The following is a 19942-nucleotide window of genomic DNA, read 5'->3' as shown; positions in this document are numbered from 1 at the left end:
TGACAAGGAATTTACAGATAGAAAAATATCATAAGCGAATGACTTGTGACATTTTATGCATCTCTGTACAGCTTATCTAAAACTCTCTTTCTGAAACTGAAAACAATCTTTAATAACCTTATTATAAATAATTTATAATATAAATATATTTCTTTTTTAATTATTAAAATGCACGTTTATATATTGGTCTTTAAAGAAACATCGATTTGAAAGAAAGTAATGAAATATTTAGAGAGTCTGACAGTAAAAGAAAATTTCAATGGTCGGTCGATATAAACGTCGACGTCGGCGACGAAACGGTTGCCACTGGCAGGGCGCCGAGCGTCTGAGAGATAAAACATCATCAAATATCTTCATATCGATTTTGATTTTGTATCGATTATATACCGTTATAAATATAGGCTATCAGACGAGAAAGATTTTTTTTGCGACAAGTCATTATCGTATTTTGCATTAGAATCGTGCCTCGTGATTTATTTCCATCAATTATTTCCGATAAAAAAGAATCTCGTAACTCTCAAGTGTGTATATCTGCAGAGATAAAGTGGAGAGAAGTGGTGTTAGAAGACAAATAAATCGAAATATTTTGTTGTGTATCGAGGAAGTTTCAATAATAGCGAACGAGATTTTTCTGTATCAAATTAAAACTGACGTTAACTATATTTAACAATCATTGTGCTTCATATAAGCAGGAAATTATATTCTTGCTTATATAAAAGAGTAATAATATAGGTCACACGTAATTTAATCTTTTTGAAAATTTTAAGAATTTGATCATTTTACATTATAATATTATTATTTATACGACAATATTATAACAAACTAAAGAGCATAATATGATTGTTTTGATAATGATAGTACATTGAGAGAAAAATCTAATTTTATTCAATAAATGTTACAAGAGAAAATAATTGTAATTGTCCATCATTAACCGCACTTGGCTCTCGTTTGCCTTTTTTGAATATTGAGAGGAAAAATTGGTTGCAATTACTATAATTTATAGTAATTTTATGTGTCAATTATATATTTAGAGCTGTTATAGCCATTACCGTTATTAGTTATTATTAATACATAAATAGCTACATAAAAACGTTAAATTTATTTTAATATTTTTTTTATTAAAATAAATATTTGAAATTATTATAATTTGTAATGAAATTGTTTGCATACTTGTTAGAACTGTAAACATAAGATTAACATTATAACGCTAATAATTGTAAAACTGAAACTCGTAAAATAATTATTTCACTATGCAATTATAGTCACAAACACTTTTCTCTCATTGTTAGTGTATTAAAAAATTCTGATTTCTTGCTTTGAAAACATTGTTATTTTATCTGATTTCTCCTTTTAACTCATGAAAATTATTGAGAATAATTAATGTGAAAATATCTTTCTTGATGAAGTTATACAAAATTTCTTCACGTAAACAAATTATGTCTGTTTAACGTTATATAATCTTATTTAAATTAGCAATGCAAAAGTAAAACGTTTTCAAAACAAGAATGTTTTTTTGTTTTTTTTTAAATGATTACAAATATCAGCTTCGAAAGAAAAAAAAGGTTACGCTCCAATATTGAATTAATATCAAATAATGTGAAACTAACAGAATGACGTAAAATAATAATAGAAATTATAAGGGCGATAAATAGGGATGCCGATAAACAGCGGCGAGGTATGCAATAACAATTTAAATGAGAATAAACACCTGACGCGCGACGTACTTAGGATTGTACGCCGCTCTAAGGCTTCACTCCGTGAGCGTCCATAGATATGTACATCCACTTTGGGTTCTTAACTTTCGCTATTAAGCGATTTCGCTGAAACCGGTACTTGTGAGTAAAGTTTGTAAAGCGCGGCGAGGGAGAACCCGCCAGACTGCGGTGTTTATTGCGCGGAAAAAGAGCGGGAAGCCGCAGCAGCGGCGTTTCGTGGCGTTTCGTGGCGTTTCGCGCGTTCACATCTTCGCTGAATTAAATCAGCCGATTTCTGTATTTGCAAACGCGCGTTTGCGCGCGCAAATGTGTAATACAAGATTTGTTTTTTTCCTTTCTCTCTCTCTCTCTCTCTCACTCTTTTTATACACATTTAATACGGCAATATATTTTGCGATCGATGCTCAACGTGTTTTATGCTCGGGAACAGGTATATTGGATGCAATCGCATGACGCGTGATTATTACAGGAAAGTGTGTTAACTTAGGCTCGGCAAAAAATTATTTAACATTTTTCCTTGGTTTTTATACGCTCTTTTTACCTTCAATGTGTACACATAATCTTGACAATAATATTCTATTACAAACATGGATTGCGAATAATATTATACCCATACGTTTAACATTATTATTATTTGTATTACTGTAAATTATATAAATTGTTATTACATGCGTGCATTCTATATATTCCTGTATATTTACATTAAATTATTATTACAGATTTGTATTATAAATAGTAATTACGGACTTTGCAATTTATAAACATCGAGGATGTTATTTCAAACTCGTCGTAAATAAATTCATCTCACAGGGATGATATGAAATATGAATAGAAAGCGTTAAGCTCGTAAACATATCAATCGATACTTCGTGACAAGACTGTCGTTACATCTTTAATGAAAATGACCTGATGCAAGTTGGCGAATACAGTTTACCGCTTAACGGATCTCTAGCGCTTCCGGCGAAAAAAAAAGTTTCGAAGGTTCCGGTAACAACCGACGTTATAGCCGTAAAACGATGAAATCAATGCGTAACGACCGTGCCGACGCTATATTTAGCCGGCGAGAGTACAGGTAATTCCTATAACCGTCCCGGCGCATTGACAGGTGCAATTTATCTGAAGCCTGAATGCGCGCTGTGCGCGAGTCTCTGTTTTAAAACGCTCGAAAACTGATTATTCGCGCTTCGACATCGCTTCCCTCCAATTCGCGATACAGTAACCTCTCGCGCAGACTACAACGTAATTGGCCGAACGATATAAAGCGACGTCAAAGTATAAAGGAGATGTCCGCTTGATCTCCCGGTTGTCGATTTTCCACCATCCAGAGTATTCAGTCTTCCTATTCAGTTCTTATGCGGACCTTGCACGGTCAATAATACCGTCAGTACCAACGACTACCGACAATATTATTGATCGCGCATGGTTAATATTGATGAATTGTAGAATATTGGCAGTGATACAAATTTCTTGATTCTCGAGTACCGGTCAATATCCCTACCACACGGTAGGGATATTGATAGTAATACTGACTACATGTGAAGAGAAACACGTCAGTATTTTCATCAGCACACGTAATTCCACAATCGTAGATAACATAATCGCAGAAATAATCTTATATTGTAAAAATATTAATTCGCACTGTCACTATAATACTGATATTACTATTCGTCGTATATACTATCGCTATAATTTTTCTATTAATAAATTCTCAAATAACATCTTTATAAGGGAAAATCAATTTTTGGGATTTTAACGGGTGTTAAAAATTGTATTACTTGAAGCTTTATCATCAAACAATCAATTTGTTTGGAGCTTCTTACTCACAGTCGTGTATAACACATAAACTATCTCTGCCTCGATAAGATTTCAATGAAGAGGTTGGGGCTTAAAATTTTCTTGAAATAATCGGACAGAGCGCCGTATATATGGCGGAGGTTCCGTCATGCACCGTCGTAATATCGCGGGAGCCAAACGAATCACGCGAGTATCGTGCGGCAGTACTGTACACGCCATCGCGCATATATCCGCAGATATATCACGCGAATGCACGTTTACGCGAATAACGCTTCGGCATAATTATGTGTGTGCGTGTCGCGCTCGCCGGGCTGCGCACATGTTCGCGACACGTGCGTGCGCGTCGTTTCACGCATTAGGCAGCGGCAATAAATAAAGTCGAACGCGCGAGAAGGAATAATAAAAGATAAGCCCGCATCGGTCAGCTGATGATATCGGCCGTGCATCTCCGGATGTGTTTGGATCAGCAGTGCGCTTATGCATTCGCAAAAGTGCGTTGATGCAACGCACGTGCGTCAATGAGCTGCAAAACAGAAACTCTCTTTGAATTATACACCGCGATTACGCGTCGAAAGAATCGCATTATTTACGCCGCTCGCACGCACCTTTCATCGAGTCGTTAAATGTAAAATGTTTCGTGACAATTGTTCCTTGCGGAAAATCGAAATGGTTTTTCCTCGATAAAAAGTGTTGAGACATGAATATTTTTATGGTCTTTTTGAACAAAATTTAGAAACCATTAAGAATTATAATAGCAAAGAATTAAAAAAGTTATTGGAAGAGTTATATATAACATTTTTGATAGAGGAGAAATCATTTCAAACTTTCCTATGCGGGGAAATATCTCGTTCTATATTATACAACCGGAGGAGTCGCGTTACCTGGGCCACGTGACGCGGTACATTAATTGTTAGAGAACGTTATCGCCGGAGAGTACAAGTACCTGAGGGTATAAGTCTTTCTTATATAGCAGGGTTGCGGGGTGCAGTTCAGACATGGGAAGTGAGCATTACTGCCTGAGGTGGAACAATCATCAGAGCAACTTGCTGGGTGTGTTCAGTCAACTGCTGGAGTCGGAGTCGCTGGTGGACGTGACACTGGCGTGCACGGAGGGACCGTCGATACGCGCACACAAAGTAGTCCTCTCCGCGTGCTCCAGCTACTTCCAGGCCCTGTTCCTCGACCACCCGAACCGTCACCCCATCGTTATCCTAAAGGACGTACGTTTCGCCGAGCTACGTACCCTCGTCGACTTCATGTACAAGGGCGAGGTAAACGTCGAGTACTGCCAGCTATCGGCCCTCCTCAAGACAGCGGAGAGCCTCAAGGTTAAGGGTCTAGCGGACATGACGAACATCAACGCGGCGGTAGCATCCAGGGAAGAACAGCAGCAGCAGCAGCAACAACAACAACAACAACAGCAGCAGCAGCAACAGCAGCAGCAACAACACACAAGCACCTCCGACACATCGCGGGAGCATCATCGAGAACGAGAACGAGAACGAGAAAGAGAACGAGAACGAGATCGAGAGAGCATAAAAGAGACGAGCAGCAAGGAAAGGGAACGAGAGTCGAGCATCACCAGTGGAGTGTCGTCCGGTGCCAAGGAATGCGAGCAGCAGCAACAGCAACAACAGCAGCAGCAGCAGCAACAATCCGGCAGCATCGCTCAGAGCACCCCCAGCGAAACCGTGGAGGCGGTGGACATGACGGATTGTCCGCCGTCGCCCGCGGGGCCCGGTAGCCCGTGTCCGGGACCGCTAGCCCTCGACCGACCCAGGAGGGACTCCGAGGACGCGGCCAGCATCGAAGAGACGAGGGCCGGCTCTCTCAGCCCGATCTCGGTGCACAGCGGACCATCCGACATGAGCCTCAGCAACAACACCGGCGGCGGCGCGCCCGGTGGCGTGCTGCCGTTGAACCTGCCGCAGAGCCGGCTTCCGTCCCCGCACAGTACCGAGCCCCTCGCCGGCCCGTCTGGCTTACCCCCGGTCCAGCAAGTTCCGTTAGTAAGTAGCAACGAGATTAATCTTTAAAGAGAAATTCCATCCGGGCAAGTGGAATTTCTCGCAACTTTGAATTCAAAAGCACTCTTAGCTCACATAATGTTTACCCTTGTTCTAGCAGGGGGAGTAAGCTCACAAACTACTAATCGCAAAGTCTCTAATCTTTTACATGCGTTGAATGATTATACGCGTATATCGTGGTTGCCATATTTTGATTAGTGTCCCGCTGGAAATCGATGGCTATCTTGTCAAAGATCAATTATTATTATCCAAATTGTCTATTTTTTTTAGCATAATATTTTATATTGTCATACGATAGCTTATCGGATGTTTCGATTGGCTGCAAAGTATAAAAACGTTTGTCACACGACTACAATTCAGACATACAATACTTTTGCTGTTTGCTAAAAAGAGGTCGTCAAAATTTTAAAGAAGTTAACCGTAGATTTTTTTTGGTCTACCGGAGAATAATCGTTTAAAAAGCCGCAGTTTTCAGCCGAAAACCGAAGAATTAGCAACCGTGGCGGATATTAATTTAAAATGTTATATATTCACATAAAAACTTTAACATATTTGCATATCTCTGTTGAATTCTGCTTGCTTAAATATATTAGAGGGAAAGTAATGTTGTTTTTATAAATAGTAGAAGAGAAGGTAGTACTATGGCTACTGTATGCATTAGAGCTATCTCTATTATCTCCGTTATTGTTACGTGACGAATTCTAACGATTGCTTATGGAATCATTTGTTTAGTAACCATTGTGTAGTGGCGCTAGTATGCCAGTACACGATAATCAGCAATTATTATAAGGCATTTTTACTTTTTAACATTTCGAAAATTTTTCAAGGTATATTTTTACATTTAATTACACATTATTACACATCATTCCTCATTGTTTTAAACTTGATTACTATTATACGAATGTATTGTATACTCTCAAATATTTTGTTGTATTTAATTTTTTGTATTTAATTTTATTCGATTACACATTTCGAGTTATGCAAAATTATTCAATAGCATTTCATTAATATGGCTATTTAAGCAAGATTTTTATATCGAAATATTCCTTCGATAAATTTATTCTCACTCTAGAGAGCTGTTCAGAAATATTAGAGATATCATTTTAAAAATGTATTTTGTAATACTGTGTTCTTTAAACAAAATCAATTGTTTAAATTTATTTTTGGAATGGCCATATTATGACCTGTTTTCCTTGTTCTACCCATTATGCAGTGTCGTCACATTTTTATAAATTATGTCCTAAGTAATAAATATTTCATAACTTTGAGTCTATTAAACAACATTTTAACGAATATAATCTTTCAAATTTCAATATAAAGTACTGATTATTAACAAAGTTATTTAATAAAATATAGATTGGTACTATTACTATCTTTTCTTCTATGTAAACAATGTATAGCTTTGTTAATATAATTTATTATTTATTTAATAATTTAATTGCTATATCATTTTCTATGATGGTCATCTACTTATGTATTAATCTTTTGATTCCTTTTTCAAAGAAGTTAATCTCTGACATTGCTAGATCATATATAGTATAGCGAAACAGAGGCAACAAAAAATTAGAGAATTCGGATGGGAAGTACTTTTTTATCCATTATATTCGTCTCATTATGTTTTCCAATTATTAGAATATTTCTTACAAGAAAAAAACTTTATAAGAGCAAGTGATGTTTGAATCATAGCCCGTTTCTCCGAAAAAGGAATTAAAAAAATTAAATAAATGGGTAATTATCAAGAAAATAATAAACATTACATATTATTGTACAAATAATAAATTACGTTAATAAAATTACATACATTGACCGAAAAATTACTAAATTTTAATAAATATTTATTCAAATAGTACTAATGAAATATTTATTAAATGTAAATATATATTTATTTAGTGCAAGAACCACTAATTTAAATTAAGTATTATTTTTTCTTATAGAGTAAATATTTATGTACATCGGAAGTAAATATTTTATTAGCATTATTTGAATAAATATTTATTAAAATTTGAGAATTTTTCTTTTAGTGTGCTGTTTATATTATTAAAAATTACATTACTTTCCCCTTTTTAGAAAATAAGTTATTAGCTTATACTCGATGAACTTAAAATTTAAATCAATCAATCGAAAAATCCATTAAACTATTAAAATTTACGTTAGAGATAAAATGTTTATAAAAAATATTAATATATTAATGCAGAACATGAATTCGATAAAGCTTTATTGCAATAAGGATTTTCTTGTATATTTACAAAGCTTAAATTTTTTTACATGCAAATGATGTTATTACAGAAGCTTTTGTACTTGAATCAACTCATTCATTTGCCAATTTTATAATATGTGATAGCGCGACATCTCTGATGCTCGTTCAATGTTCTTGAAACATTGATGACCGACGTCGCAATTATTATGCAGAAAGAAAATTGACGATAATTTCGATTCCCTCTGTTGATAGCGCCGCGCGACATGTGATCTCGATATCACTCGTTCATTGTATATTTATTACCTGGACATAAACCGGATACACTTTTGCCTTGCAGTCGCTGAAAAAAGAAATGGACTGGGAAAGGTCGACCGAGGAGCGCAGCGTGAGTAGCGAGATATCCACAGACTACAGGCTCCCGCCAGATCCGGTAAGTTCTTCTTTTTTTTCCGGCGAGTTATATATATATGTATATACATGTATACATATATATATACATATACATATATATATATTTCCAATTTATTATTGACTACTTTTTATTCTCGTATCCTCTCTTTGCTCTGCATTTCTATATACATATATATATACATATACTATATATTGATGAACGTCTCGCTCATTCGCAATCGTCGGCAGGAGCTGCGCGTTGCGGATGAGACGACGATCCATTGCGCCAAGTCCCTTCAAATTGCAACTGCAATTACGCGTTGCAATGCATTATGCTACATCATTATTATGACCGGATCATTCGTGACGTGCTACCCGGTGTGACGACAGACGCGACTTTGAAGTATATCGTCGATGCATATAAACGTACTTTGCTTCACCCGAAAGTCCGACGGTGATCGCATACGCACGTACACGCGCGCGCGCACGCACGCGTGTATGTGTATGTGCGTCGAATTCACTTTGCATGTGGGTCTCTTGCATGTGCCCAAGTGCTTTGCTGTTTGCTGCTCTCCCTGCTAATTTGATAGATTTGTCGCGTTATCAACGATTAATTGTCGTAATCCGATTGCGATGCCCCGAGGATCATGATCAATGATCTCACAGAAAGCAGGATTCTCGTTCGTTCTTGCGCTTTACTTGTAACTATTTTTACCTGCCGACAGTAACCTTACAGTAACCCATTCCTCATGATCGAGTTCTTTCAACGTTTCGACACGAGATGTTTTCTAAAACTCTTCGTCAGTCGACGCTCTTGTCGATTGCTCTCGTTGACATAAAAAAGAAAGTCATTTTGAATATATCCTCCATGTAACTTTTGTTTCAATGAAATACGTAGTTTTCAGTCGCAGTTGGATTCACGCGACATAATGTAAATATTTCTAATGATGAACGAAGAAAAGAGAGAAGGATAGTAAGAGAGAAGATAGTGAGAAGAAATTATATAAAACTATTGTGGCGAAGATTTTTTTGGCTTGACGACAAAGATTTGAAAATTTTATAAGGAGAAGCGTAAATATTAATCTTGCGACAAATGACGTGTTGAATAGTTCTTTATAAAAAATTAAAGTTACGCTAGGTTACCGTAACATTCATGAAATACGACGCACACATAAGGACGATTCTTTACGTACATTTCTTAATTGCCATAAAAAATATCGCGATGTCACTTAAAAGAATTAAAAGGATTTTTTTTTCTGAGACTCTTATTTGTAATATAGCCTTCTTTGTCTATATCGAATTTTCATTCGCGTGTCACTTAAAAATCTCATTGAGACATAATAAGTACAAGGAAATGTGTGAGATCGTGCATGCCCATCTACTGTGGCAAATAAATTGTTTTCTTTTCCAAATCTAATCAACTGATCCACTGTTCATTACACCCCTTCGTCTTCTCTCTGCTTTCCGATACACAGTTGCATACACGCATTCTCTGTCTTTCTCTCTGTCTCTCGTTTCTGCTCGGAAGTCCAGTTTCTCGTCTTTATCTACTTTAGTCGTTGTCCCGGTTTCTAAATGTGGCTACAGAGACGTGAACTTTAATAGACTAAAGCAAATTATATCCGATTTATACCTCCTTAAATAGGAGACAATTTTCTAAAGTAATGTACGAAACAGGCGTAAAAACAACGCATTGAAACAAGAAATGATTAAGTTGTATAAAGAATTTCTATTTAATTAAAAAAATATGAAACTTTCATCTTCAGCTTCACGACTTTGTATCTTCCACTACCTCACAACCCTTTTCTACCCCTTCAGCATTCTTCTGCTTGCTACGCGTGCAGCTCGCGCATCAAGAGTGTACCACTTGATCGTAAAAGCTCGGCCCCTTCCGTTTGTGAATTCCATCTCCACGTGCTTTGAGGGGACCAAAAAAGTGCGCTCAAAGTCTGTCATGAGTGAGAGAGAGAGAGAGAGAGAGAGAGAGAGAGAGAGAGAGAAAGAGAGAGCAAGAAAGAAAGAAAGAGAGCGAAATAGAGAGAGAGAAAGAGAGAGAGAGACGAAAAAATTGTCCAAGCGAGACTACGAAAAGCCAAATGAATCCTCTCCCGTCCTGCCAGCCTGTCTTGCTAGCTCACTGTCAAGAAGTTGACCTTCGTTTTTGGCCATGATTGTTTTTTTACTACATTTATATATACATATATATACATAAATATATATACATATATATATACACATACGTTATGTATACATCGCATATCGTTTGTACACTGTGGTATAAATATCTATATATATTTACATATATATTTTTTGCACTATATATATATATATATATTTATACATATATTTATATATATATATATATATATACATATATTGGCAGATTGTTGACATATTCATTATACCATTTGTTACTTTGTAATATCTGTATTTCAATTTGTCGTTTTGGTTGAGTGCAATGCCTTTTGCTACGGCGAATAAATTTTGCGGCGCGGCACATACGCCGCGAGTACAATAAAAGGGAGGAGGGACGAGAGGGGCGGGTTGAGAACGAGGCTGTGGGGGTTGTTATGGGCCCGTATACATATATATCTGTTGCTATATTATATCTACGTATATATATTTATCCATTTATTTATATATATGCAAGATGTCTCCCTTGAAACTATCGCCGCTCGTTTTGTTTATAGATTTCTTGACCAATTTGGAATTGATTGTTCCTTAAAGTTAATTTATATACAACGTTTCAGTAAGCTTAGTATAATTAAACATCTCAGCTATAGCCTCACGGTAATACTGCAGCAAAGTTCATTTGAAATTAACTAGTTGTGATTTATCTTTCGCTACTTGTTTTTGCAAGACTTATTTTATCGCAAATTCCTTGTTTTTGTTTGCAAAACAATTACACGAATAATTAAAATGACTCATCCACTTATTCACATTTCTATCAACATTTCCGAATTGGTCAAAAAATTCATAATGTAAAAGGTATGGCGATAGCTCGAGGACACTCTGTATACATATATATATATATATATATATATATTTTTACATCGTAACACACTCGAATAGTTTGTCATACATGTGCCTGGGGTGCGCGGCGCGCCAAACAAAAATGAGCGTCAACTTCTTGTGAATACCGTCTTGTGTGCTACCGAGAAGCGTTAGCTTCTCGCCACGCCGGAGACACTTTCTCCTCCGAATGAATGAAATTTATGAATTAGACACTGAAGGAAAGAAAGATAGAGAGAGAGAGCGAGAGAGAGAGAGAGAATAGAGAGACAGAGAGAGAGCGAAAGAGAGAGAGAGAGAGAGGACCTCTTTTAGTCGCAACACGTGCTTATAGTAGTGTCAAGAGAACGAGCTTGCCTGTACTTTCTTTATTTCTTTTTTTTTTTAACGAAAACTTAGATGCATTAGAAAGAATTAGTCGTCAAAGGGAGAGAAAAAGCGAATGAAGGGAGCACGATACGAAGGATATCTTATTTTTTTCTTGTTCGTTCAAGGTAGCCGTAGCGCTCGTCCGTTTTTGAAACGATGCGCTGCGGTATATATATGTATATATACATATATATATATATGTGTGTGTATATGTACATATGTACGTATATACATATATATATACACATACATATATCTATATAATAGACATATATGTACATATATGTAATATATGTGTGCATCTGTGTATCCTACAGATCAAGTAGTGCCAGAGCGGACGTTTTATCGCGCGTTATTGCGGCATACATGGTAGTATAGTTAGTACAATTAATATTAACGTGTCATCAGGATATTTACGGGACTAGGCCAAAAAATCCAAAAAGAAAGAGAAATAGAGCAGTAGATAAAAATAAAGAGACAAAGAGAGATAGAGAAAGAAAAAGAGAGAAAGAGAGAGAAAGAGAGAGAGAGAGAGAGAAAGAGAGAGAGAGAGAGAGAGAAAGAGATTCGGAAAGAGAGAGAGAGAGTCGGAGATGAGTCTTTCCCGCGGGGGTAGAGAGCGCCAGAGGGAAGACAAGAAGTTGATGTTCTTGTTTGTTTGGTTGCAGGAGTTGATGGGTGTGGATGAGCGGGTGTTTGCGTGCATGTACTGCGGTGCCTCGTTCCTCCACCAGAGCAAGCTGACGCGGCACATCCTCTCGCACAGCCTCGAGTCGCTCAAGTACCGCGAGCAGGCGGCCCACCTGCAGCTGCAGGCTCAGCTGGGCCTCGAGCCCGGCATGCACCTGCCGCCGGAGGCCCACTACCCCACCGCGGGTACGATTGAGCCGATGGACTTCGAGCTCGCGGCCCACTCGGACCCGACCTCCGGCGTCGTCCTCTGCAAGTTCTGCGGCAAGTCTTTCCCGGACGTCGGCTCGCTGATCGCCCACCTACCGGCGCACACCGGCGACCGGCCGTTCAAGTGCGAGTTCTGCGGTAAGGCGTTCAAGCTACGCCACCATATGAAGGACCATTGTCGCGTGCACACCGGCGAACGGCCGTTCCGGTGTACGCTGTGCGGCAAGACCTTCTCGAGGTCGACGATACTCAAGGCCCACGAAAAGACACATTACCCGAAGTATGTGCGCAAGTTCCTGTCCCCGAGCCCCGTGGACCCCTCCGAGGAAGAGGCCCCGCCGCCGCCACCGCCGCATCATTGAGTTCGCCTTAGCCTCAGCAGCAAGACCGCCGCCGCCGCCGCCGCTGCTACCGCCGCCACCGCCGCCGCCGCCGCCACCGCCGCCGCCACCACCACCACCACCGCCGTTGTCGTCGCCGTCGACGACGACGGCGACGATGATGATGACGACGACGACGATCACCGTACGGGACGCTCTGCTGATCCACGACGCATCCACGTTGTCGTCGTCGCCGATCGCGCGAACAAACTGGCGACGACAACGATGGTACCGTCCCCGCTTCCGGTACCGCCGCCATCGCCGCTGCCGTTGCCGCGACACGACATCCCATCGACATCGTTCCACATCCGCACATTCTCCCCTGCTCCCACTCCCCCGCAAGCTCCTCCGCAACTCTCCACCAGTACCACTACCCATCATCTCCTCTCGTCCACCTGCTGATCGCGCGCGTCGCGACGCGACGCGCGCGACTTCCCCGCGTCAACGGTCCCGAATAATCGAGCGACGGGGCAAAGAAGCCGGCGGTGTTTCTAGTTAGTCCTGTGATTTTGGTTAGGATGGTTGGTAAACGCGTGTTCAGGGGGAGGGACACGTTAATAACGAGCTCCCTCGTTTAATCAGTGCTTTAAGACGAAACGTTTAGCTTATTATATACATATATAAATATATATATAGATATATATATATTATAAATTATACGTATATATATATCGATAAATTATTAAAGGTATATATATACATATATACACGTACACACACTTACACACACATACATACATATACGAGCGACAAGGGGTTAATTAAAGAAAAAGATACGGGAGGGTGGGGAAAATGGGCAAAGCGACACGGAACGAGAAGGGTAAACGGGGAGGGAGCGAGAGGGGAAAATTTGAGCCGCCACGGTTGGTGCTTTTAAGAGATTTTGATAAAATGCTGTGAATATTATATTGATTACAATTAACTATAAACTATTGTAATAATGTACTGACGTTGTACGATGTACGATGCGACTGTTGTTGATATGATTGAGAATATTTTATACAGTTGACACGGGGGGGGTTGAGAATAGCGCGCGCCGACGATAAAGACACGACCGGAAGTCGGGGGTTGGGGGAGGGACAGGGGGAAGGGTGGGTAGGGTAGACAGGAAACGTCCACTTAGTGAAATTCTACGCGGTGCAATTCGACTCGGTGGACATGAGGTTTATAAATTCATAATAGGAAAAAGTGAGAAAGAGAGAACGTGTGTGTGAGAGAGAAAGAGAGCGAGAGAACAAGAGAGCGAACGAAAGAGAAAGAGAGAATTTATTACGAGTGCGCTGGCATTAGTGGCCTCTTGGATTAACTTTTGTTCCTCATTTTTCTCCAAGACATCACCTTTTCTTCGCGAGTCGACGGTTAATTCATAGACACACGTCCGACGCAAGCGGCATCGTGAGCGACGCAACGAGAACGCCGATCGAATCTTCGTCCTCCCGCGTGTGTCGAAAAAGTCTTGCGTTCACGGCCCGCGAAACGCACTCTCGCGTCTTGCAGATTTGGGAAGAAATGACGCGCGCGATTTTCGCGTCGCGAGACTTCCCGAAACCTGGCCGTTTCCGGCGCAACGTTTTTCACTTGCAGATCGAGAGTCGTGACGAGTATACGTGACCACGCGGTGGCCATTGAGACAGTGCAATACCTGACTACGCGACACACTACTACTACTACGTTACTTCATTTTTTTTTAAATTTGTAGTTTAATTCTTATTTAACATTACTTACGTCCTTTATTAAGATAGATAGATAATCCAGTCGCGCGTTGAGATTCGATCTCCGGGCGACGTCCACCCTTCGTTCCACTCGCGAGCTCGTTTTTATTTATTTATAGCCCCCTCGGTCAGAGAGACACCCGGATGGGCGTGCTCTCGGAAAAAAAAGTACAGAGGATCTCATCTTCGCGGTGTGATTCGTGGAATATCAAGATTGAACGCGCACGAACGAATCAAACTCAATACCGTATATGCGCAAACCTCCGCAATAAAGAGAGATCGATATAAAACGGGATGTTCGGTAATCGGCGTGTTTCCTAAGCATTTCTGCCGGTGTTTCATAATTTGTCAACTTTTAATGAGAAATATTTCGATAATGAAGGCAGGAATGTTTTAACTGTTTAATTCGTTGAAATTCCTTACGTTTTTTTTTCAATCACGTATAATTTGAGGCAATGTAACAAAAATAAATTTATGGCGGTAATCCAAAAAGACTTTTTCAGAGGGGGGAGGGGAAGGGAGGGAATCATTTGTATGTTCATCAATCGTAGTTAGGCCTCTCACGCCCATTACCCTATATCCCGCGTTACGCGCAGCAATCCCCAATGTCCGAGTGATACGAGAACCAGTATTCGAGGTACATACTTTTGTTTTCCTACTAGGTAAGGTAAGATAATTAGCGCGCACGCAAGTGGTCTGTGTGAGCGGATCGACATCTCTTTTTTCGGAAAACGAACGGGGCGACCATCGTCGACGGCAAAGCCGGCGGGTTCGATTCCTCGAAGGCGAAGGTACAAACGTAATTCCCATTGATTTTTCCCGCTGTCCTCCGTCCCTCGCGGGATAATTTAATTCGGCGCGACACGCGAGCGTATATACGCGGACCACGAAAAACAGCCGCGTCTTCGCGGATCCTCGATAAACGATAAACACACTATCGTGGCCAGGCATTTGGCGATTGCATGCGATTGCAGACGAGCGCACAACGAGCACAAGCGTTCTTTTTCCCCGGTCTCTTCCTTTTAAGCGATTCGATGAGCGCATTGTATATTTAGCAGCCACTTACTTTCCGTCATCCTCCTTGCAAGGGTCCTCCCCTATTCCCCCCCTTCGCTGTGCGAGCAGAGCCGCTCGAAATCGATCGATCTCTGAAATATTCATCGCATTCCGTGCGCAGAGGCCTGCGGAACGGCACCGAAGGAATCGCCTTGCGGGGAATAGGGAGGCATCGACGGCGACCGATATCGGTCTTCTTCGAATCGCCGCGAGTAGATAATCTTTTAACAGTTGACCCTAGAACGCGAACCGTCATCTCCGATGGACGAGTAAAAAGAGAGAGAGAAAAAAAAACTAGCGCATACACCTCGGAAAAGTGTTAGCTCAATCTGTGCCGCGTGCGAGAAGGGTTGTTTTCGAAATCAATTTTACGCCGGGCTATTTTTACGGCGACTTAATTTTAATGGTTTAATAATTCAATGGAAATTTATTTTTTTTTTTTTTAGTTGGATATATAATTTTTAATTATTATTGGAGGACACACGAGAATCTAAAATTATCATTATACATGTTCCTAATTTAATTGTCGTACGGTTTTAGCAGCGTACGCTGGGCGTACACGTTTTTATTCACGTCTTGAATATCCTAAGGTCGGCAGTGCGAGGCGCAGTGCGCAATCGGTTAGCGAAATGATTTTATTTAAAGCTGTGATGACTATACGAATTATTTTTGTTCGGACGCGCGATTTTTATCGCGCGTTCTCCCGCGAGAATATCAATCGCCTTTCTCGTCTCATTTCAAAATCGGCGCGTCTACGTCTCCGAGTGGTGATCACGATCTCTGCGATTTCTGTGATACTTCGCGACTGCATCGGCTATTCTATTAGCACGCAATGCACTTGTCACTTATCGTCTTACATTCCATCTCGCTGTCCTAGTTTTTAATCTCGGAGATATTAAGATATGCTCTCGCCTTTCGACGTTCACAACTCCCGATGCGAGAGCGCGGGCTTTTCACGCGTGTGATTTAATTGTGATCTCTCTCGCGGCGTTAAACTTAAATACATGTGTCGATGCACTCCGCTCCGAGTTATTGAAAAATTGTTTGCCTTAACGAAAAACGCGCATTTTTCATCTTCGGATCTGCGCCCCTATCTTTACTTAAATCCTTCGATCGCGCAGCACCGATGCACCCTTTGGAGACGTAGACGCGAACGGAAGTGTGCATCCGAGATGCAAATACTTCCGTATTTTAAGTAGAAATTTCTACTCTCTTGCTGTACAAAAAATATAAATCTTTGATTATTTATTTGAAATCAAACACTAGCGTGATTTATTTATTTTTGCACCCGTGTAAACAAAGAGGATAGCATTTAAAGTATTGCGCGCATCTATCGCGCGAATTAATTTGTTTCGACGGACAGAAGGATGAGAGTTTCATTCTATCAGCGATATACGAGAGTCCCGGCCGCCGCGCCGGTCTCGAGAGCGCGTAGCTTTAATTAGAATATTCGTCCGGCAAATCGGCATTCCTCTGAAAACGGGATTTTAATTAATATTTACGAGTGACGGTGCCGTTAATGACTGGCAACCGAGAGGGTACATTGAAATGAAAGTCCTGCCGCGATTCTGAACGAGCCTGATTAGAGTTGGCGTTTGGCAAATGGATCATAAAGTTTCCAAATACCGTATCAAAAATGCTGTCAGCGGGTTGTAAATTCCGGAATACGATTAATTAAATCCTCGCGCAACACACGACGCGTTTGCACAACGGGGACGGCGGCGTCGCGTCCGTCCGTCCGTCCGTCCGTCCGTTCATCCGCTCGCGGTATTAAAATAATGATATCGCAAATTAAACATACGGTGCGCTCTCTCTTTCTACAAACTCATAACTCCACACACTCGAGACTCGCGCGAATACAGGCGGCCATCTCTATCACCGTACGATCCGCGAGTTCTTCGTGTCTCGACGCATCATTCTGCATTCACATATTCGTTCATTAACTTATTCGTGTTTCTCGTAACACAAATTGAATTCGGCCAAACGTAGAATGGGAATCTCTCGCGTATTTATTTTATTTTTTTTTTTTCGCAACCGCGCTCTGACTGATAGACGAAGAGAACAATGGAAATCGGAATTACTTGGAGTATTGCTCGCGCAAAACGAGCACGTCAAGATTTTATTTGGCAAGAAAGACTGTGCGATAGAAACTGAAAAAAGTCGATAAACTTTGAGTTGCATGTTGTTGCCTGCAAAAGGTCATTTTTACCTTCGCTCATTTACGTTCCTTTTTTCATCTTCCATGCGCTCTATTTCGACAGTCGTAGATAACAATATTGTTAAAAATATTAGCTCGTCCTCGATTTGCATCGTGTTATCGCGACGGGGACTTTAATATTGCGAAAAAGAAAAGATGAGTAAAGATAGTATATGAATCACAGCCGCTTGACATTTTATATCGCAGCTCGGTCGCAATCTTCGCGTTCGAACGCGCTTATTCGCGTTAATTTTCCGCGTAATCGCGCGGAGCTACGCACTTTTTATCGTCTCGATCGTGGTAAACAGCCACGAGGAGGTTTTTCCGCAAACACCGTCGCCGTTATCGTCGACGATTCTTTTCGCGCGTCCCGCGCGCCTGTTATCCGCTCTCTGGAGTCCGGTCGGATCGATCGTTCGAGGAAAACGCTAAATGCTAATCGGAGAATTCCGCGGGCGTAACCTTGCAATCGTAAAAATACAATGAGCGCGAAGGAGTATATAACGCGCACGCCGGCGCGACCGCGCGATCGTGCGTTATCGCATCGTTTACGAACACGTAAACGCGTGTGTTTCGTGCGCGCGTGTCACGACAGATAAATTGGGCAGTGACGCTCAAACGTCTCCAATTCTCGTACTCGCGTTCATGTCTTTTTTTTTCTTCGCGCGCTATATCCGGAATTAACCCTTAAACTGTAATGCCACTCTTACGGATCGCTATTGAAATTTTACTTGTCAATAACATTCTCGATATCCACAAAAAGCGCTCTAAACTCATAGTACCTTTGTATGACATCTATCTCCACCAAACATTACAGTGGTCTCGTTATCATTCGCTGAAAACGTGTAATGTGAAACGGTTAAAAAATTGTAGCGGTTCCACAGTTTACCGTTTACGTTACTCTTTCGCAGTTTGGGCATGTATGTATTTCTTCATTTATGTCTTATTTACATACATATATTTATTAGCTCTTGTTTGTTGGTGTGATGCCGTATTTTAATGTTGGAAAAATTTTTATTAACTTTCTTAGGATTTTTTTAGGATTTTTCAAATTTTTCAAATGGGAGTAACAATTTTTTCAAAATTGGCCTCTTTCGGACTTTGATCCTAAACAACTTCCGAACGGGTAAATGTATCAATTTCCATTTTGTACAAAAATTTTCCCTTTTGTAATCTTTCTTCAAATGATATGCTATAATATGGAGGATTCCATTTGAAATATTTGAGCTGGGGTTCCTCTAGGAAACTTTTCTATGAGGGAGGCAAATTCCTTAATCCCCTTAAAAGTAGCGTATTTCGTAGTTTTTGCATAATTTTGAATTTTTTTTCTGAAATATAGCGAGTGGTAATAAACTTTAAAGATACCTTGTACACACAAAAAAGAAATTAGTATCAAATCAACAATCACATTCTCATTTATAAGCAAGAGTATAAAATTTTCTTGAAAGAATTTGATAATCTTAAACAAACATAACTTGTTTACATGGAGAAATTTATTTCTTACATAAAGAATTTATTTCATCATGTAAGCAAGTTATGTCTGTTTAAGATTATTAAATTTTTCTTAAGAAGATTTTATGCTCTTGCTTATATTATATATGAGATGTTGATTTGATAATATTTTTTCCCGTGTATGAGATTTTTGCTAATCCTTACATTGAAACATCTTTCTTCGCCTTCCTTATTTACAAGTATTCGAAATAATTGCATGAAAATATACGTTTTTTCATTACAAGGAACCTATAAAATTAGCGGAAACATAATAGCGATCTGTCAGACTGTTTATCAATGTTTTTGGGCGCTACAGTTTAAAGGTTAAATAGAAAAAAAATCACAATTTTTAAATCTCGCGATGTAGGAAACGGTGCTTGCCATAGATACGCTCTTCTCGCTCGTCTCGCGCATGATGCGGGCGAGATCGTTTGACGCGTCGCGCGTGTGCTCCGATATTCGCGGTGTCGTCAAAATTTGGCAGAGAGAGAGAGAGAGAGAGAGAGAAAGAGAGAGACGGTCAGCCAGAAATTCGGTCGCGACCTACTTCGAGTGCTTACGGGAGCAGCGTTCGGCGTCAGAACGTGACGATGCTGTACACTTTGCGCAGAATGCAATCGCCACTTCGCCCGGTTTCGATTACATAAGCTGGAACAGTGAGGATCTTCTTCGAGAAACGTCCGCGAGGAGCGTCCGCGCGTG

At 40.2% G+C, this 19942-nt stretch overlaps 2 protein-coding genes across 2 annotated transcripts in view; both read left to right on the top strand.

Annotated features, from left to right (window-relative positions):
* Positions 1-19942, top strand: part of LOC105196927 (zinc finger and BTB domain-containing protein 18) — a 56857-nt gene that overhangs the window by 14384 nt on the left and 22531 nt on the right. Inside the window, 2 exon segments of the mRNA XM_039456264.1 lie at positions 4480-5518; positions 8071-8163. Of these exon segments, the coding sequence (XP_039312198.1) occupies positions 4505-5518; positions 8071-8163 (1107 nt within the window). The 5' untranslated portion in view covers positions 4480-4504.
* LOC120359288 (zinc finger protein 628-like) lies at positions 8171-18243 on the top strand. Its single transcript, XM_039456265.1, has one exon. It carries the CDS (start codon positions 12098-12100, stop codon positions 12764-12766), a length of 669 nt encoding a protein of 222 aa, XP_039312199.1. The 5' UTR covers positions 8171-12097; the 3' UTR covers positions 12767-18243.

The sequence above is a fragment of the Solenopsis invicta genome, chromosome 12, assembly GCF_016802725.1.
Source record: "Solenopsis invicta isolate M01_SB chromosome 12, UNIL_Sinv_3.0, whole genome shotgun sequence".
In the NCBI taxonomy this organism is placed as follows: domain Eukaryota; kingdom Metazoa; phylum Arthropoda; class Insecta; order Hymenoptera; family Formicidae; genus Solenopsis; species Solenopsis invicta.
The sequence above is the reverse complement of the archived record's forward strand: the minus strand, read 5'-3'. Positions and strand labels throughout refer to the sequence as shown.

Excerpts from the sequence above, each read along its gene's own strand:
- LOC120359288 (XM_039456265.1), top strand. The coding sequence starts at position 12,098 with ATGAGTCTTTCCCGCGGGGGTAGAGAGCGCCAGAGGGAAGACAAGAAG.